The 21121-nt window shown below is 35.9% G+C and overlaps 2 protein-coding genes and 1 pseudogene across 3 annotated transcripts; 1 reads left to right on the forward strand and 2 right to left on the reverse strand.

Moving 5' to 3' along the window:
• Positions 1 to 4908: 4908 nt before the first annotated feature.
• Positions 4909 to 6003, reverse strand: LOC21403809 (annotated as a pseudogene).
• A 2173-nt stretch (positions 6004 to 8176) lies between these two features.
• Positions 8177 to 14750, forward strand: LOC21403810 (protein VACUOLELESS1). 2 transcript variants are annotated; one of them, XR_002902458.1, is made up of 15 exons: positions 8177 to 9178; positions 9568 to 9858; positions 10136 to 10275; positions 10635 to 10740; positions 10833 to 10925; positions 11097 to 11186; positions 11320 to 11433; positions 11672 to 11779; positions 11988 to 12061; positions 12248 to 12302; positions 12856 to 13037; positions 13378 to 13507; positions 13719 to 13821; positions 14068 to 14169; positions 14242 to 14320. XR_002902458.1 is itself a non-coding variant. In XM_010089558.2 (15 exons), exons 1-15 carry the CDS (start codon positions 8393 to 8395, stop codon positions 14627 to 14629), a joined length of 2529 nt encoding a protein of 842 aa, XP_010087860.1. In that variant the 5' UTR covers positions 8177 to 8392; the 3' UTR covers positions 14630 to 14750. The 2 variants fall into 2 exon arrangements, 1 of the variants encoding a protein (XP_010087860.1); XM_010089558.2 differs by lacking the exon at positions 14068 to 14169 and adding an exon at positions 14471 to 14750 and having other exon boundaries at positions 14242 to 14339.
• A 508-nt stretch (positions 14751 to 15258) lies between these two features.
• Positions 15259 to 19861, reverse strand: LOC21403811 (3-hydroxyisobutyryl-CoA hydrolase-like protein 5). Its single transcript, XM_024167631.1, has 16 exons — positions 19615 to 19861; positions 19273 to 19337; positions 18873 to 18956; positions 18694 to 18762; positions 18482 to 18545; positions 18251 to 18324; positions 18041 to 18124; positions 17820 to 17904; positions 17654 to 17739; positions 16839 to 16960; positions 16665 to 16725; positions 16457 to 16555; positions 16273 to 16374; positions 16103 to 16144; positions 15724 to 15830; positions 15259 to 15614 (listed from the first exon to the last, which is right to left on the reverse strand). The coding sequence occupies exons 2-16, from the start codon at positions 19303 to 19305 to the stop codon at positions 15560 to 15562; spliced, it is 1167 nt and encodes a 388-aa protein (XP_024023399.1). The 5' UTR covers positions 19306 to 19337; positions 19615 to 19861; the 3' UTR covers positions 15259 to 15559.
• Between the last annotated feature and the right edge of the window lie 1260 nt (positions 19862 to 21121).

Below are 21121 nucleotides of genomic sequence, written 5' to 3' on the forward strand. Positions count from 1 at the left end.
ATTCACACACACACACACACACACACACACACACACACATATATATATATATCAAAGTTTACTTTGTCTCCTATCCTTATAAATAACAATCCGATTATGCCACTAGAAATTAAATCCGAATATGCCTTTGAATTCAAATATCAATCTGCCTTATCTTCTTTTGACAAAGGCCTTATCTTTATCTCTCCAAATCTTAACTAATGTCTTATCTTCATTTGACGAAGTTTTTATTCTTATCTCTTCAAATCTCAACTTAACAAAATCTGTAACTTTAACTTCAAATCTGATTCTGAATCTTCTTGTTGCAATACGACATCTTCTTGTTGCAATACGAAATCTTCTTGAACTTATTTTTGAATTTTTACAAGATTGTCAATAAATTGTCAACTAATAAAAATACCTAACAGATATATTATAATTTAAACAGAAAATGAGTTAGTACAGTTTACGTGTCATCATCTAGATCACTAGTGACTTCATTTAAGAGTGATATACCCTCGTGACAATTGCATTCCACGCTCTCCTACTATTGTGTCATATCCCTGCACAAGGTATTCTGAATTGATGTTACAGTAATGTTAAAATCGAGATCGAAAGAAAGGAACAAATGAGCTTAGCCGAAGAAATATACTCTGCTTGAGCAAAGAAAATAATAATTTTTGTATGCTCTAGCATTACCTGTTGTAAACTACTAATGAAGTTGTGGGTATTAGCCAATTGTGCCACATAGAGAATTTCAGACTCAGCGACGTTGGCTTCCTTGCCATAAGCAATGTTGGCTCTGATTGTGTGGTTGAAGAGAACATGCTCTTGGCTAACAAGTCCCATTTGTTGTCTGAACCACTTGAGTTTTAAATTTTAGATTTCTATTCCGTCGAGCATGATTTTACGTGATGAAGTGGTCAAGCTTTGTGAAGATGATATTCTTTCGCATTTCTCTCCAGCTATTTTGATGGGATTGAACAAAAACTAGCTGTGTTAACCAATAAAAAAATTTAATTTCAAACATATTAGTAGATATAGTATTTAAAAGAACATTATACATTGCACCACAACATAAAATTATACATTAAATATGTTATTTTCTCATTTTTTGGGTACAAATATAACATTACTATTGACATTTGTCGGGTCTACATATGAAGTATTTCACCAGGAATATTAATTAGTCATTATTTTTTGTTAATATATTTATTGATTAAAAACGATATTAATTAAGAATAAGAGTTAAAAGAAATGAGAGCATGGGGAGGAGAACTCCCAAGCATCTTATAGGCACACAGACCAACGACGAGGTGATCAACTGGGGAAACTCCGTTTGCAATGATATATGGGACATAAGCTGTGATTCCGACGGAAGTTGGATTCCCAACTTTGAAGAGTCAGATGGCATAATAGAATCTGAAGAAAATGAGAAATATTGAATCAGAATCTCAACTTGATTGATGAAGAAAGAGAGATAGTTGTGATAAGGCTTCAGGCATATCAGCAAGAAGCAACCAAATTTTACAATAAACATGTAGAAGAAAGGTATTCAAGATTGGGGACTGGGTTTCGAGGTAAGTGATAGAAAAGACTAAAAAGCCTAATGACGGAAAATTAGGTCCGACATTGGAAGGACTGTATGAAGTTGTAGAACTTCATGAGAAAGGTTCTTATAGTCTTAAATATTTAGTCTGAAATCTATTACAGAACCGGACAGAAGGATTCCAAGTACATGGAACGCTTTGCATTTGCGAAAGTACTATATGTAAATAGGTCAAAAAAAAAAAAAGAAAAAAGAAAAAGAAGAGTTTGGAGATTTGATGTTCATCTTTGTACATAGCAATTAGAGATCGAATAAATGTAATAAACAGTAGACGTAGGACATGATTGGTCCGAACCACTGTAAAATCGTTCCTCTCTCTTTTTTCATACGAATAGTCACATTCAATAAGTTAATGAAGTAGGATTTTATTCATACACAGAATTCATTATATTATCTGAGTAATCAAATTACATCAAATCTTATTACAGCAGTAAAACAATGCGGAGTACAAAATAACAGGGATTTGGAAGCAGGACAAGGCCATTCTGCCAAAGAAAGTTTGAGAAAATGATCGACAACAACCTGTTTTGCATCAGCTGCAAAAGCCAACTTTTTCATCTCCAAAAATGACGTGTCGAGCCTTAACTTTCAGTTCCATTCCAAGAAAAAGGGAAAAGTAGGAACCCACCACATGCAAGGAAAGCTTGAAGATGGAACGAAGTCGAAGAGGAGAGCAAGTTTTTGGCTTAGTTTGATAATGCTGTGGATTTTAAAAAAAGTGTTTTTAGCTGTGCTGAAAGAAAAAGCAGCTGTTCTAAAAAGTAGTTGAGTGTTTGATAAATTGTAATTATAGTAGCTGTGCTGGTTCCAAAATCAGTAAATAGCGTTTGGTAAATTTTGAAGTAGAATTGCTGTGGGTATGTAAAATGACCAAAATAAACATGATATGAAATTTAAATATATATAATTATTTTTGGTATTTAAAAATATTTGTTTAATTGTGTGAACTCGTATCACTGATTTAAAAAGATATTTTAGGCAAATTACTAGGTGAATTTAAATAAATTTGATTTATTTTATTAGCCAAGAAGCTTGTGTAGAAAAAATATATATTTATTTTCTTTTTCAATTTTTGAATTTATTTAGGTGTGATTCATTTAAAATACTTTTATTAACTAAGCATTTGAGTGTAATATGGTAATGGTTGATTCAAAGGGATAAAACATGGGATAAGGAGCATAATTTATGCAACACTTTCTAACATTTTAAAATTTTAGGGTCTAAATGGAACAAGAAGCATAGTACGAGGGTCAAAATTGACATTAACTCTTAATATATTATATAGATTGATTTTTTTATTTTTTATTTTTTTAAAATCAATAATAGATTGATTTTTTTAAGGAGAAGGCAAAACTAATCAGAATAAAAAAATATGATTTTTTAACAATAAAAATATGAGTAATTAAGAAAAAAAAATCAGCGTTCCACATTCAAAACATAAAATAAAGCCCCAAGAAAACTAACTTATACAACTTAAAAAGGAAATTTTATTTGTAGAAAACAGAAACGTGGTGATAATTACATGCCATGTGGAAGAATATAACCTTTCTTCACCATAAGTGTAACCTTTTATTTTTATTCAACCAAAAACAAATAAATCGATGCAAAAGACGATGCGATATGTGTTGATTAAAGCTATTTCTTAAAAACATCAATTTGTTTGTTTGTTAGCAAAAGTAAAAGATCAATAGCTTAGAACCACTTGCAAGTCATTGGAGAGAGACTCTGCGGACAGAAAGGGGAAGCTGAATTTTTAATTCTTTTTCGCTCTCACTAATCAATAGTTTTTTAATTTCCTTTCACTACTTCCTATTGGGGGAAATGTGCCCAAAATCCATACAAAGGTAGTTGTCCAAAATTAAGCCCCAATTAAATAGCAAAGACTTCCCAGTGAGAAATGAAATTGCAAAATTCTCCATTGGCGCACCAAATTTCCCAAATCACTGATCCCTCGGTAACTTCGGTGCGGAACGAGACCTGACCTCGTTTGTGGGAAATACAGATGAAGCCCATCCGAGACTATCGTCAACACAAGCTTGCAGGAAAGGTTAGAAATGGAAGACAAACACACTAACATGATAACCAAACAACAGAAAGAGTCTGGTATTCGAAAGATGAGCCTTTATGAACAATTCATTTAATTACAAGAAGATAACAACAAGATACAAGGTAATTAAATCACTCTATAGGATAGCAACAAAATATTGTGGCAGTTTCTGTCAATATGGTGGCAGTTTCATGCCAAGAAACGAGCAAAGTCAAATGATAATTAATTATATGACCACAAATAAAGAACATTTCAAACATATTCATATCCACACACACTTACGTAATTACAGAGTTGATAAGAAGCAACCTCTGCCTAAGTTTGTTTGTATTACAAATGTCAATATCTTAAAGAGATTGCTTATAGATTTCACATAATACTAATCCACAAGACACTCAATATTGTCAAGAATGTTAAACATTCACATTCAAGATTAATCTGAACTTCTTCAGTCACTTTCTATTTGCGGCACAAGATAATATGAGGTCAATTTTTTGCTAACACGAAGCTTAGAAACAAAAACTCTACCTCTCACAAGGTTACGTAACCATCTCTTAATCATCAAAGCAAACAGGGCATCCAAAAATGTAAATTTTCGTGATTTTTCAGTATCATCTCTGAAATAAATAGTCCTGAGCGTGTAAACTTGTTCTCATAGGTTCAAAACGATCAAGGGAATTAGTAACCAAGAAAGCAAAACCAACCACGTTATGTCGAGGAAATTATAACAAGATTGAAGATACTATAAATACATTACCCAACCAAGCGTGTTAGGAAACTGCTAAGAAAGTAGGCACTAGAACACAGTAATGATGAACTGCCAAACCAAACTCCAACGAAGACAATTTAGTAGTTTTTCAATCCAAAATCAACATTATATTGTCAGAAATGCGACTAAACGAGTTAAATTTAGTAAAAGCGCAGTAACAATTGTTCTATACTTCCATTCCATGAATAATAGCAAAGGCTTTAAACCCAGCAAGAGGGCCAACACTGTAAAATATCAAAGTGTTCAAGTTATCAACAAAGGATGGAAAAGCACAACCATAAAATATGATTCGTTCTGATCCACAATTAAGAGCAATGTTGTGAACTAAAGGTTCTCCAAGTTATAAGTTCAATTATGCAGAACATAAAATCAATCAATACAAAAATAAGAACACAATTTAAACATATATATATATATATAATAACACATATAATAACACAAGATGAAGTAGCTTCTAGCAATTGCATTTGCAGCAAAATTCTATTTTTATTCAAGTGACATCCAGATAAAAATTAATCCACCAACCAGCATTATCATTGTGGTCTATCAGTCATGAACTGTGTGTACAGCTTCTAAGCTAGAAACGACATCTTAAAGAAGCAACATGTGGAAAAACAATCAAAGATCCCACCAGTTTTCCTTTGATAAAGATTATCAAGTATCCCCCTGCAACCCAGTGCCCTCAAATAGCAAACTAATCCGTATAAGGACACCATTAATCTTTTCATGACAATATCACGAGTATGATAAAGCTATTGAGCAAAGCTAGCAAATGGAATGAGATAACAATCAATCAATCAAACCCATATCTTTGAATTCACCAGGAACTCTTATTGGAATTTTGGTAGTAATTAAGGTACCAACGCACAAACTTCTTCAATCCAGTCTCCAAATCGGTTGTGGGCTTATACCCAAGTTCTCTGTAGGCCAAACTTATATTGGCATGAGTAAACTTCACATCTCCATTTCTCGGCAGAGGCAAGACCTTCGTCTTGGCCTTCACCTTCAAAAGGTTCTACAATATCCTCACAAGCTGTGTCACCGGCACCGGTGAAGTATTCCCCAAATTGAAGACCCTCAACTGAGCATTCCTCTCTTCTTCCCGCCACTCCCAGTGCTTTTCTTCGCCGTGTCCAAAGCCGCCAAACAGCCCTTCACTATATCATCAATGTAGGTGAAATCCCTCGCCACAGTCCCATGATTAAGCGCTTCAAAGATCGTGATCTACTTCCTCTTCAGAATATTCTTACTGAAAGAGAAATACGCCATGTCTGGCCTTCCCCAAGGTCCATAAACCGTGAAAAACCTCAATCCAGTAATCGAAAGCCCGTAGATATGGTTATAAGTGCGAGCAATCTCTTCACCGGCCTTCTTCGTTGCCGCGTAGAGACTCGCCGGCTGATCAGTCCGGTCCCTCTCCGAGAACGGTACCTTCGAATTCAGCCCGTAAACCGAACTCGACGACGCCCAGACGATCGCCGGCTGCGGATTCGCCAACTTCCAGACCTCCAACAGATTCACAAACCCAGCTATATTGCTATGAACATAAGAGCTAGGGTTTTGCATTGCGTACCGTACACTAGCTTGAAATCACGAAGAGAGTTTCAGATTTGAGGGTTATTTTGGGAAGAACAAAAATTTCATTAATGAACTTAAGAGATTCCCGCATAATCTGAAATCAGAAGCAGCAATTGAGCTGCTTCTGATTTCAACCTGAAAATAGCTTTTAGATTCTTCAAGAATTTGTTTTTATGTGTTTATCAAACACATTTTTTAGGAAAAAAAAAGTGCTTTTAGCTTCTCAAAATCACTACCAAACGGAGCCAATTTGCCACATCATTCTAAAAACTCATTAATTTATTATGTTTCTATGAAAGTAAATAAATAAATATATAAAAAAAGAAGAAAAACTTTCTACATAAACGCTCCTTGCCTTGAAACTTCGGGCCCGTTTAGTTCGTTGATTCGAGTTGAGATGTGACTTTATGTGAGAGCTTTTTACTGTAGCAAAAAAGTTAGATGTGATTATTTGTGAGAATTTTTTACTGTAAAAAAACTCGAATCAGCGAAATGAACGGGGCCTTCATATCTCTGGCTCATTCAATTTACGAATTTAAATTTTCAATTCAAATTAAGTTGTAATTTTATGTGAAGTTTTACTTTAGTAAAAAAAAGTTAAATGTAATTTTTTATGAGAACTTTTAACTATAAAAAAACTCAAATTGGTAAAATAAATGAGACCTAAATAAGGACTACTGATAAAGTCCTAAGTATGGACTAGTAGTATGTTTACCTACGCGTAATCGGAATGAGCATGAATCGGAGTGGGCAGGATTCGGAGTGGGTAGGATTTGGAGTGAGAAATCAGAGTTAAAATAAGCTGTTTACTTAGTGATAAGATTCTGAATCGGAGTCATTTCAAATCTCATTCATACGTTTACTTACACCTAAAATCAGAATGAAAAAGTGTGAAAAAGTGTAAAAGTACTAATATACCCCTTAAATCAATTTGATATTTTCAATTTTAAAAATATATTATGTACTTATTATATTAAAATTAATCATAATTAAAATATTTAGTCTAATAATTGGGTACTAAAATAATAAATATATGTTGCATTTATTATTTTTTGAATTTTATTTTTAATTGTATATTTATAAGTAAAATAAGGGTATAATAGTAAATTAATATTAATATTAGGAATGAGAGTCTCAATCCCAAGGGGGCATTAGGGGTGTAAGAATTCAAGTCGAACCCGCCCGAGCCGACCCTACCTACCCGAAAATAGTGGGATTTTTTTTTCTTTTTGTGGTAGCAATAATGCCCAACCCGCAAAGTGCGGGTAGGGTCACGGGGCAGATTCAAAGAACCCGATATTGCCCCTACCCTGGCCGAATTTATCAGCACAAAGAAAGAAATCAGCCCAATTCTAACGTTTTCTTTGGCCCAATTCTAACGTTTTCTTTGACCAAGCCCAATTCCAATGTAAAGTCCCCCAATCTTAACATTTTCTCTGGGCAATGATAATGGGCTTAATTACAAGAACCCCAACGTGAAGGCCCCCAATCCCAACGTTTTCTTTGGCCAATGATAATGGGCTTAATTGCAAGAACCCCAACATGAAGGCTCAATCCGACCAACCCGGTCACCCCGAGGTAATCTGAAGGGTTACGGATTTGTTGGCTTAAAGAAGTGTTGCGGCCCAAATCTTTTTCACCCCGCACATTACGGCTCGGCCCAATTTCATGCCCAAGGCTGGTTCTACCCAGTCGACTTACAGGCCTAGGGGGCATGGGAGTTCCAATCATATTCCTCAATCCCAAATTTAAGTGGAATCCACCAATCTCACTCTCATTCCTTCCAGGATAAAAAAGAGCAAGTAAACATGTGATTGACTCCCATTCTTCAATCTTGGTAAGTAAACATGCCATAGTGGTGATATTAAAAAAGAGCGTTGAGGATCCTAAGGGTATGATTTTTGAGGATTCTTATGGTGTTTAAATCAGTATTTATTTGTAAAGTGTTTGGTATAAGAGTTCTAAAATTAAAATCATGATTCTGATTCAAAATTTTTATTTGTTTAAAAAAATAAGTACCTCGTATTTGAGTTTTTAATTTTAAATTTTATAGTTAAAATCTCTCAAAAAATATTATATATAATTTTTTATTACAGTTAAAATTTTTTAAAAAATAACACATTTTAATTCAAATTAAAAACTTAATCGGGCAAGCGAACGTGGCCTAAATTATACTTGTCATGAACATGATGTAGGCCGATAGGAAGCTCTTTCAAGTTCTCTTTTCCTTTTCTCGTCCTTTGTATTTCTGTGCTCTTTTCTTAACGTTCCTTTCCTTCTCCATTCTCTGAAAAAACAGTTAAAAAAAAATCCACTGAAAACCGAACCTTCTTCCTTACTCCGATCAAAATCAAATGATTTCAAACATCTAAAAAATCACGAAAACCCACCAAACTCAAATCCTCCGGCGATGGCGAACGTCTCGGTCGCCGCGGAGTGGCAGCTTCTCTATAACCGGTACTACCGGAAGCCCGAGCTCTACCGAATGGGGTGGCTCCACGTGGACCTGAGCCGCAACAGAGTCGCCTGCGCTCCTTTCGGCGGCCCGATCGCCGTCATCCGGGACGACTCGAAGATCGTCCAGCTTCACTCGGAGTCCGCCCTCCGCAAGCTCCGCATCTTCAACTCAGCCGGCGTCCTCCTCTCCGAGACCGTCTGGAAGAACCCCGGCGGCCGCCTCGTCGCCATGTCCTGGACCGACGACCAAACCCTCGCCTGCGTCGTCCAGGACGGTACCGTCTACCGCTACAACGTCTATGCCAAGCTCCTCGAACCCAACATCTCCATGGGGAAGGAGTGCTTCGAGCAGAACGTCGTCGACTGCGTCTTCTGGGGCAACGGATTGGTCTGCATCACGGAATCCAATCAGCTGTTCTGCATCTCCGATTTCAAGAACCCTAAGTCCTCTCAATTGGCCGATACCGGGATCGAGGAGCCGCCGCATTGTATGGCGGTGATCGAACCGCAGTACACGATGTCCGGAAATGTGGAGGTGCTGCTTGGGGTCGGGGAGGCCTATGTATTGGCTGTGGAAGAGGACGGAGTTCAGCAGCTAGGGTTTGAGGTTCTGCGCGGGCCTCTGCAGAAAATGGCGGTCTCGTGCGACGGTCAGTGGCTCGCGTCGTTCACGCACGACGGACGGCTTTTGGTCTTGACCTCTGATATGCGCCAAGTCATTATGGAGCAAGAATGTGAAGTAAATTTCTGAACTTTTGTTATGCTGAATTCGCAATGTGTTATTATTCCTATTTTTTGGGGAAAAAAAAATTCTAAACGTTATCTGTTATAATGATGAGAATTATCAATGCTGTGTTTGAATGTGACTGACTATGAGATTGGTTAAAAACCAATGTTGATAAAAATTGATTGTGATGCATAGTAATTAGTGGTGCTCATTTCTCAATGATGCAATTATGTTTGAGCTAATTGAAAATGCAAATTTGTAATGTGAATTGCGAACTCTCAAAATTGATCTCCACTGTTCTTGATATGGTCCATCTTTGTCCTGGTTTTGTGTCTAGTTTTCACTATGAGTGTGGCATGTACTGCCTGTGTTTTAAGTTTATTAAATTTCGCCTTATACAGTCGGCCCTTCCTCCGGAGCAGCTGTCATGGTGTGGGATGGACTCTGTGTTGCTTTATTGGGATGACATGCTCTTGATGATGGGGCCTATAGGGGATCCAGTGCGCTACTTTTACGATGAACCAATAGTCCTTATCCCCGAGTGTGATGGGGTGAGGATATTGTCCAACTCAAGTATGGAATTTCTACAACGGGTTCCCGATTCCACCGAGTCTATCTTTAAGATTGGAAGCACATCGCCTGCAGCTTTATTGTATGATGCGTTGGATCATTTTGACAGACGAAGTGCCAAGGTAGACTTTTGGGCAAACAAAAACAGTTGCCCTCTATTAGTTAAGGCAAACCACACTACGGTATCAGCATTTTAATTGTTTATTTGCATAATTTTTCATCATTCTGTTTATCTTTTATGTTTTGTGCTGTGACCTGTCTAAGGATTTATTTTTCGCTTCATAGCAGATTACTTATGCTCATATTTAGAGTTTATCATGCGGGGGGCAAGAATGTCTTTAGGAGCATCTGATTCTAATATCCCTCATGATAAATGTCTGATTTCATGTTGTTTATCAGGCAGATGAAAATTTGAGATTGATTGGGTTGTCCTTGCCTGAGGCTGTTGAAGCATGTATTGACGCTGCGGGTCATGAGTTTGATATTTTGCGTCAACGAACATTGTTAAGAGCGGCAAGCTATGGACAAGCCTTTTGCAGGTTAGTCTGCTTTGATATTTCGGTAGCTGTTGAACTTGAAAGAAATTATTCATCACAAAAATTGAAAAAAAAAAAAAAAACTTGGAGTGATTGTGAGTGTTTTGCATAGTGTTTTCTAGATTAGGGCTAAAATATTATACTTATAGTCAAATAGAATAGCGTCAATTCATTTACATGGATTTGCGCATGTGCTTGTGAAGATTCAAACGGTGTATCCATGCCATTCTTGCCTGAAAAGTTGAGCTTGTAGTACTGTTCTGAAATTGTGCCCCTTTTAGCATCTAGAATATGCAGAAGAGCAAAGATTTTTTTATTTTATTTTTGTTCTCCCATTAATGATATCCAGTTGGCTTTGGCAGCAATTTTCAACGTGATCGGATTCAAGAGATGAGCAAAATTTTGCGAGTCTTAAATGCTGTTCGTAACCATGAGATTGGCATCCCACTTAGCATACAACAATATAAGGTCCCCACAGCTTACTGTTTAAGTTATTGGTTTAAATCTTCATTGCTCAATCTTGTTTCTTGTTCCTGTAATGAATAACTTGTTGCCTGCAGTTGCTTACACCATCTGTTCTGATTAGTCGGTTGATTAATGCCCACCAACACCTTCTTGCATTACGGATCTCAGAGTACCTAGGCATGAATCAAGTAAGATTTTAGACACTAATACTTGGACATTGTAATACTCTATAGCCCGTAGCCACTCATTTTTCTACTAATTTAGCTTCTTCATGACGTTGATATGGGTTTTCGCCTTCTATTTGGATTGTACAAGCAGCTCAGCAATTTATATTCTTTTCTCTAATTGGCTTGATATAGGAGGTGGTGATAATGCATTGGACCTGCTCGAAGATAACTGCTTCATTGGCAATTCCTGATGCCGTTCTCCTTGAAATTTTACTTGATAAGGTCAATCTTCCTGTTTCTTATTAGCGGAAAAGAAAAAACAAAAAATTGAAAAGAAAGAAATCTTGTTTGATATTTCCACTGTATTGTTTAAGAAATAGCCGTTTAAAATTTGAATTTTTTATTGTTTTTTCAGTTAAAGTTGTGCAAAGGGATATCATATGCAGCAGTTGCTGCTCATGCTGATAAAAGTGGCCGTCGAAAGCTAGCTGCCATGCTTGTTGAACACGAACCACGTTCCTCAAAACAGGTCCTTTTATGTTAATTTTTGTCTTCTTTTCTATGTTACCTAAAGAGTAAATATGAAACTACATATATATATATATATATTTATGTATGCATTTTGGGTGAAAAGGACTTCGTTTTCCCCTTAAAAAAGGACATGGTTTTGCTTTCAGTTGCTAAATTCTATTGCATTCCAATCAGAAGAGCATATTATTAAAACATTGCTCGTGTAAGTCTTTTTTCTCACTAGTCTTTTTCTCCAGGTTCCTCTGTTGTTAAGCATAGGAGAAGAAGATATAGCTTTAATCAAGGCAACTGAATGTGGTGATACTGACCTTGTTTATCTTGTTCTTTTCCACATCTGGCAAAAGGTTATACTTCATAATAAATTTTCTTTTATAATTTTGTTGTATTTATATCATTTTTTGGTTGATATTCAAAAATTAATTTGTATTTATGTTTATGCAGCCAGATTCAGTAAAAAGATTCAAATTAAATGGGAAACAAACAAAAATTTCTAGTTAGGTCTGCAGATGTATTTCTTCATCCAATTAAAGTTTTATGCTTTCGTTAATGTAGAGGCAACCACTGGAGTTTTTTGGAATGATACAGGCCAGAACCCTAGCACGTGATTTATTTATAGTGTATGCACGGTGAGCATAATTTGTTTTTTCTTAATTTGGTTTTCCATTTTATATTACGTTTTGCATGTTCTGAAGTTTTCAGGTGAATTTGTTCTTGTACAGAATTTATGTACTTCTCGTGTGCATGACATGATGCTGGTTCTTTTTCTGTTCTTTTTTCCTTCCTTCCTTTCTTTTCCCCCCTCTTATCTTTAGGTGCTATAAGCAGGAATTCTTAAAGGACTACTTTCTATCAACTGGACAGCTTCAAGTAAGTTCTTTTTTTTTCGGGGGGGGGGGGGGGGGGGGGGGTGGTGGGTGGGTGTTCTGTATCTATGTCCATCTTATGTGTATAAATGTACATAAAATAGGAGAAACATTCTAAAGAATGTTCTGTAGAGATTAGGAAGGGGGGGTGTTCTGTATCTATGTCCGTCTTATGTGTATAAATGTACATAAAATAGGAGAAACATTCTAAAGAATGTTCTGTAGAGATTAGGAAGTTTTGAATTCGTTGTGATACCAATATGGACAAGGGCAAAACATATCGTCTGTAAGTCCTTGTCCAATATATTATTTGTAAGTGGAGCAGTCTGTTTTCCTTGAAATGAAAATTTCCACTGTGCTACTACCACTCAAGTATTGTTTCTTTTATTTTGTACTGAATTGGAAAGTGATTGGGCTTTGTAGTTTTAAACCAACCTTATATCGGATGTACAGAGATAATTTTCAAGTGTAAAATCTTCAACTGCTTGCTTTATGAATTTGCTGTTAATGCCTCTCATGAGACATTATTGTGCATAAATTTTCTGTTGGCATTGTAGGAGGTCGCTTTTCTTTTGTGGAAGGAATCATGGGACCTTGGACAAAATCCAATGGCAAGCAAGGGATCCCCACTTCTTGGTCCACGTATAAAATTGATTGAGAAGGTGCAAAACCTGTTTTCAGAAACTAAGGAGCATACCTTTGAGTCAAAGGCTGCCGAAGAGCATTCAAAACTTTTGAGGTCAGATATGGCTAATTTTAGACACTCACCTTTGTTTGATTTAACTTAAAAGTTTATAACATCAAGAACAGTGCCACTTTCTTGCATCAGGGGTTCAAGATAGAGCATCTTCTAGTGGTTCAACTTCACACAATTATGTTATGTGGTTTCTAGTAATTTTATGGGTCAAGTTTTAGAAACTTTGGTTTCAATTTTTCTTTGACTTTGTTTTTCCCTTCTTGCACATGAGTTTTTCATTGCTGAGGAGAAACCGGAAGCTGGATCAGAGATCCATCGGAGAAATTTCCATATCCATTAGGGTGTAACGATAATTTTCTCTATAAATTTTATGTTTCTGCAGAATGCAACATGAGTTAGAAGTGAGTACAAAGCAGGCTATTTTTGTTGATTCAAGTATTAGTGATACAATTCGCACGTGTATCGTCTTGGGAAATCATCGAGCTGCAATGAAAGTGAAAACAGAATTCAAGGTTTGTAGCTTACACATTCCAACCAGCAGAACGGGCTTGGAGAAGTGTGTTGAGGGGAAAGGGGTTCAATTTGTATCAGGAATTGTTGGATAAAAGTAGATATAAAATTGTCACATTCTGTAACAATAATGGCTTCTAATTGCGTCAATTCGGCTGCAATTCAAAATTTGCGAATAATGATATCTTTGTACTCACTTTACATTTGTCTCAGGTTTCTGAGAAGAGATGGTATTGGCTAAAAGTTTTTGCTTTGTCTACTATCAGAGATTGGGATGCTTTAGAAAAGTTCTCAAGGGAAAAGCGACCGCCAATTGGTAAGATTTCTCGCTCAATTTTTTTTATATATGAGAAAACAAGATAAATCATTTTATTTTGGCAAGTATGCGGTGCTACTGGCTTGTGGCTTTTTATAAGGGATTTGGCTTCCAATCATCAGAGACCTGACACTAATTTCACTTCTCTCTCTTTTTTTTTTTTTTTTTTTTTTTTGGGTCTTGCACTATTTTTCCCATGTACCTCGGCTCTTACATGCTAACCCCGCCTCCCCTCGGCTTCTGGAGAAAAAGAAGCCAAATACACACACCCAGAGGCACTCAGCATACATTTATGACCATTGAATTAAATCTTCCCCCTCCCCCATCCTCTTTTTTTTTTTCCCAATGGTGAGTCTATATGCAAGTACTTTTGCTTCTTTCTGGCCACTTCATGACAGAAGTTCAATTCCTTTCTGGCAGGTTTTAGGCCATTTGTGGAAGCATGCATTGAAGCAGATGAAAAGGGGGAGGCCCTAAAATATATCCCAAAGCTCACCGATCCTCGAGAGAGAGCAGAGGTACAACCTATGCCCCACTCAACATACATGCATAATAAGGATTCTATACACGTAATATCTGCTAACTAGTGTTAAACTATTACTTCTATCTACTGGATGCACTTTCTTAAAGCTATCTTTGATTTTTGCAGTCTTATGCACGGATTGGCATGGCAAAAGAAGCTGCCGATGCTGCCTCTCAGGCTAAAGACGGTGAATTGCTGGGACGACTAAAATCAACATTTTCGCAGAATGCTGCAGCCTCATCTATTTTTGATACCCTCCGGTCATCTTTTCAAGGAGTTTCATAGGCTTCTAAGTTATTTAGTTATTCTCACTTTGTCCTTTTCAACTTTGTCCGCGTGCATTGTGTGCATATTTAATTAATCTCATGGTTCTAATCCATAAACAAAACGGGTAAGAAATCCAAAATTTACTTTAATAACTTTTCTCCCCTTTTTTTTCTATTATTTGTTTCTCCGCTCCTTTTGTTGGTTCCAAACATGAGAAAGCACTCCCTCAAAAAATTTTTTTTTTCCTCTTTTCCTCTCTAAAATCTAGATTCCAAACGACCCCTTAACAAAAAAAAAAAAAAAAGAACAAAAAAAAAAATAATAATAATAAGAAAATCCCCGTTGTCCCCTGAACATTTTAGCTTTTACGACTTGAGGAGTTCACTTAAACTTTTAAGTTCTGATAATTATCTTCGAATTAAATAAAATATCTTCAATTGAGCATGTTCGAAGGAAGAAATTAAAATCAGGGATGATGATGGGGCACATCTTATAGCGCTTCCTTTGTAAATTTACCGAAAAAAGATCTTTTTGTAAATTTGGGAATACTCCGCAATTATTAAATTCAGGAAGTAATTTATCAAAATTAAACTCGCCTATCCACTAAAACATCCAGGGAATGAAAGCGCCAAAAGAACCGGACAAACGACCACATAATTCTAGTGAAGATCATATTATTGACAAACGACCACATACATGCGCTTGCAAAGGAAAGTTTGTCAAGTTTCATATACCACGTTACCATACTCAAGTTCCCAACGCTCTCTTGAGGTTGACAGGCAAATAAATATGAAAATTTAATTTGATAAAAAAGTTACAAAGATAGAAATTCGTGATTGGTTTTCATTGCTAATAGTAAAATCAGCTTCATGAATATACACGATGCAATTCCGGAAGAAGCAATAACTTTGATGAACAATAACAAGCAGATGCCAATGACAGACTTGCTTATCCCGTCACCTTCAGACTTGCATAGGCTGAATTCTCATATTTACCATCCCACCTGTCAATTTTTTATCCAAAAGATTGCTGAAGCAGTTTTATCGAAGTAATTAAATATACGAGGGCGAAGAGTGAAGAAAAGAAAAGGATGGGGCCTAGTTAGTAGTTACCTGCACTCTTCCTTCTCTGGAATCTGAAGCTCCAAATTTTCTTCGAACGGCTTAAATACTAGGTCTATTTTCTCATCATCCACTTGGTCTAGAGTTGGTGGATCCCACTATAACAATTAAAAAAAAAAAAAATCAATCTATATCATTAACATAAAAGAAGGGCATATCATGTCATCTTTGAATATAGCTTGCTTTTTTTTTTTTATTTAATTATTTTTACTTCAAAATCGATCATATTCAAGCACCACATATGTTGGGAATCAAATCAATCTGGTTTAGACATACAACACACACACAAATATATATATATATATATATATATATATATAGAGAGAGAGATAGAGAGAGAGAGAGAGAGAGAAAGAAGACAAGAAAGCACCTTGGGAGAATTATCCTTGTCAATGGTGAGAGCTCTAATTCCCTTTCCATCAAGACAGAAGATAAGTTTATCTCAGTTCATGAGCGGTGCAGTCATTGAGTATTTCTCAAACTTGATTGCACATTGTAATAAAGTTTTGGGAATCAATATATTCATAGCTGAAAAATTACCTCATACACATCAGCAGATATGGTGGATCGTAATATGTTTATGGTTAGTCTAAATTCCTTCTTCAGACACTCGGACAATGATTGCTTCCTTCCTTCACGAATCTGTAGAGTTACAAATTAGAGCTAACAGAAGCATGAATCCGCTTTGCATCTATTCCAAATATAAACTAGGAGAGATATTTACTGATCTAAGTGTGATTTTTAATCCAGTTGGGGATGATCTTTTCAGCCCTTTTAGAACCGGGCCTATCCATCCATTTCCTTCTTTTCTTGACTCTACTTCCTGAAATTATGCTTCTGTGTCATGGACCAGCCTAGGGAATACATAAACAAACTATATAGTATAACAATGTAACTCCAAAAACAACCGATAAGATTAAAAAGGATATTACAAATGATTCTATAATCTCAGCCACAGTATCCTTGGAGAAGCACTCATCAATTATTGACTGCCTGAAAGGGCAGCAAAACTAAGTTAAATAACATGGATATTGGACCGGAACCTTAAGTTTTCTTAAAGATCATGTGAAAATAAAAGCTAAACATTACTTTTTGAGTTATCTTACTTGTTTAAGACACTGTCTTCATCAGGCTCAACTTCCACTGAAAATTCTTCAATTGCTGATTTGACTGCATCAGCGTTCCCAGAATTTAAACTCACCAAACGCTTCTCCAGCTCAGGAATTTTCTATTGTGCAAAGAAAGTAAAGTCAAATCTTGTGCAAAGAAACAACAACAAATATGAGATTATGCAATGTGAACATATGATAGACTATTTAAAAGAATGGTTACAACGAACCAACAAAGAAAGAAGCTAGTGTTATAATTGTAACAAATTAAATACCCTAATCCTTTACTAGTGGGAATAATAATATAAAAGAAAAGACAAACAGGAACACACAAGATCTATAGCGATTCACCCACAATGCGAGAGACATGTCCCTTCTTAGTTGCAAAATTTGACTATGAAGACAAAGAAGACCCCACACCCCTCAACCTCTCAGACTCTTTGTTTATCAAATACAAAAATCAGCACCCCTAATATAAGAAAAACTAGGACAACCAAACATGCAAGTGTGAAAACCCCAAACAACTCCCCCGCATACGACTCTACATCAGGGCAATAATTAGGTCCACACGCTGAACAAAAATTCCACCAGCGCATACAGGATTTCAATTCTTAGGGAATAAATTGAACTTTTATCTCCATTTATATGTTGGATCATAAAGATTGAAGAGAGCTGGTTCTATTGTAACATTTTTTCCATAATTATGAGTATGTAAGGGTAGCTGTAGGACAACATTCTGAGCATTGGTTCCAAGATTTTAGTTTCAGACTTAAGAGACGCGCAACTTCATTGCTCTCTAGTCTCTAATTTACCTCAAAAGGAACGAAATGAGTCGCCAGTCCGGCTGCAACCAATTCTTTACCATTTAACCTTGCTCCTGTTAAGGCCAAATATTCACCTGCATGCACACCGCACATGTTAATGATTGATAGAAAAGAAATTGCAGAAGATCCTTTCCCCTTATGTAAGCATGCTTACCCAAACGCCCAGGGAGATGAGAATGGATGTATGAGAAGCCACATTCAGTATGAAACCCAATACTTGCTTCTGGAGTAGCAAAGACCTATTCAGAAGAGCAAATAGCAATTCACAAATGAACATCAAGAAGAAAAGGGGGCAGGAGATACAGATCTATAAGTGAAGCCCAAAACCAAAGACACAAATGTATAAAGAAACAAGAACAAGGACCAAGTTCCCACAGTTTTTTCTGTGACAACCGAGAACTTCAATGGGACCATTAACGATGCACCTCCACCTATCGATATTCCATGAGCAAGAGCAACCTGTTGATAAAAAACAACATCTCAATGTTACATTCTTTCACAATAGTTAAGGACTTCAGAAGATTTTCAGGAACATTTGTTTCTATCACAAATTCCCATGGTGAGATTTCTGTTCCATTTAATTACCTGGGTTTTCTTGTATGTATGAATGTGATTGCAAAGCCAATAAAATCTATAAGCCACTTCAAGGCATGAATCCTCTGCCACAGAAAAGTACATCACAAGTAAGTTTGCTTTCTACACTTGCAATAATCTCTGTCAATCTCCCATCTGTCTTGTTTTTTCTCTTAGAGATGCGCGCACAAAATAGGATTTAGGATTTTTATAATGCTGTTTGGTGTTGAATGAAAATCTTACTTTGTGTCCTGCCATCATAAAACATTCTTAAGTCTCCACCAGCTGAAAAAGCCCGGCCCGCTCCCTGAAGACAATTAGGGACTAAACTGTATTAAGAGTCTAAATTTATGGCTACAATGTATATGTCAAAGCCAAATATCTAATCAAGACCATACCATAACTTGAACCAGACTAGGAATTTGTTGTTCGAAATCAGGAAGCAATTAACTAACCTTGATTATAACAAGCTCAGCGTTGTCATCTTTTTCCCACTTTTCCAAGTATTCTGCTATCAGAGAAACCTTTTTTTATAACAAAAGAATAAATAATTTAGAGAGCGAACCAAGGAGGCCAAAAAAAAAAAAACACCTGCCAAAAGAAATGGGTGAAATTTGCTGAGCAATGAGCATACCACTCTTGAAGAGATGATATTCAAATGACGCGGCCGGTTCAGCGTGATCAATCTCACGTGCTCTATTTCTTCTCCAAGAAGAACCTAATAATCAATTACAACAACATCCTTATTCTGATCAACATACCATTTTCTGGTTTCAGCAGACATTTGCAAGAACTTAATAGACCAAATAAAATCCAAATGGAAAAATACACGCCAAGTACTTCAGTACAATTGCGCGGACAATTATTCAAGCGTTGTAGACAAATTGATATGAACCAATGAAATTTAGTCGTTTCTTTTCAGACTCAGATTAAAAAAAAAATATCAAAAATTTTGACCATCATCCAATGTTTGAAAATGCATAAAAATATTAATAGGTAAGTACAAATGCGACTAGAAAGCAAAAGAGAATTACCTCTTCACTTGTATTTGCCACTTCCTGCGCCATTTATATGTGCAGTTGACTTTGAAGTCAACAAGCTGCAGAAAATCCTTATAAAGGTCATGAGAATGCCAACAAACTAGATAAATGATGAAGAACATGGATGACCGAAAACATTACAAATCTGAAATAACTAAACTAATGGGCAATCTGAATAAGGCATCTTATGCATTCCAATTCTTTAAACAGAAAGTTGAAACTTCTGGATTTGGAAGATTAACGTAATACCCAACAGAGAAAGAATAACAATGACTCAAATATACTGTATAAAATGAAACAAACATGAAGAAAATGAGAGCTAAATTCATTACTCAACTGAACCCAGAAAACGGTGAAACAGGAGAGAAGATTAACAGAAATAGCAGAAGTTGCACTTTAATTATATGTATTGGAGAAGAAGAGAGAAAACGCAGAAGTTGGTGAGTGACGAATTGAGTTTATGGAGAGAGACTTGGAAGGGTAGCTGCTGAGTTTGGTCGGTTTGGTAGGTACGATGGACCTCGTTAGATTAGTTTTATTCCTATACGCCCACCTACCCAACACCACACTATACACTTTAACAATTTTTTTTTTTTTGAGAGACACTTGTTGTAATGAATGAATTTATCATGGACTTGTTTTCAAGTTTCTAAACTTAAACTCAAATTATTGAACACTAATTTTTCTATTCTTAAAAATGCTATAATTTTTTCGTTTTAATTCCGATTGAGATGATTATTTTTCTATGTATTTACAACGAAGAGACGAATAAAATTTCACCCATATACTCTATTAAAATTTTTCATCACCATTGAGTTTTTATTAAAATGCTATTTAAATACAAATTTAAGTTTTGACCCACCCAAATACAAACTCAAATAAATTCTCAATTCAAACCATAACTCAAATGTGCACATTCAAATACAAACTCAAGTTACAATTTCAACTCAAATTTAACTCAAGATCTACATTTAAGTCACCATAACTCAAAAATGCAATCGAACAAGCCCTAATTTATTTGAAAAAAAATTAGAAAACACACTCCCTCAAGTTAATGAGTAGTATTTTTAAGAATAGAAAAAATATTGTTTATTAATTTAAGTTTGAGTTTAAAAACTTGAGTTGAACGGGGAACTTAAACTCAGATTTTAACATCAAACTCAAATTAAAACTCTACTTAAAACTAAATTTTACAAAAAAAAAATATGAATTTAAATAAAATTGTAACTTCAATTCAAACTTTTTTTGAGTTTTTTCCAAAAGAATAAGTCCTTAATATTGCATACATTTTTTATATAATATATATAACATGTATATTGAGGCGAAAACGGGTGAAGATTGCTTCATCCATTCCTGTTCTGGCATAATTCAAGGCGAAGATGGGTGAAGATTGCTTCATCCATTTCTGTTCTGTCATAATTCAAGAATAAGATTTTGTTTCATTCCCATCCTCAATTATTATCCTCTATCCCCGTCCCGTTCAGGTGGATCCCTAATTTCTGGGCGCCTTTCATGGGCAGACCTCTTCACTGGTCATGGCACAGTCTTAGCATTGCATTGCCTCTATTATGGGGGTGGATCTCAGTGGGTGCTCCCACTGATATTGTGTGTGTGTGTTTTTCAGTCTTGTATGTACTCTGGAAGTCCGCCAGTGGTTTCTTTCTTTCATTGCATGCCACTTGTTCTGATGTCCTCTTATATGGAGCCGTCTTGAAATCGAAAGTGTAGTCCGTGTGGCTCAAGACTTAAGTCTTAGTTTTAATTTTTATTTTGATGTAAAAAAGACAATGTCGATTCCTCGTTTCAACGTTTATGTTTTTATTGTATAAAAAAGTTACGCCAC

The sequence above is a fragment of the Morus notabilis genome, unplaced genomic scaffold (assembly GCF_000414095.1).
Source record: "Morus notabilis unplaced genomic scaffold, ASM41409v2 Scaffold409, whole genome shotgun sequence".
NCBI classification, from domain to species: domain Eukaryota; kingdom Viridiplantae; phylum Streptophyta; class Magnoliopsida; order Rosales; family Moraceae; genus Morus; species Morus notabilis.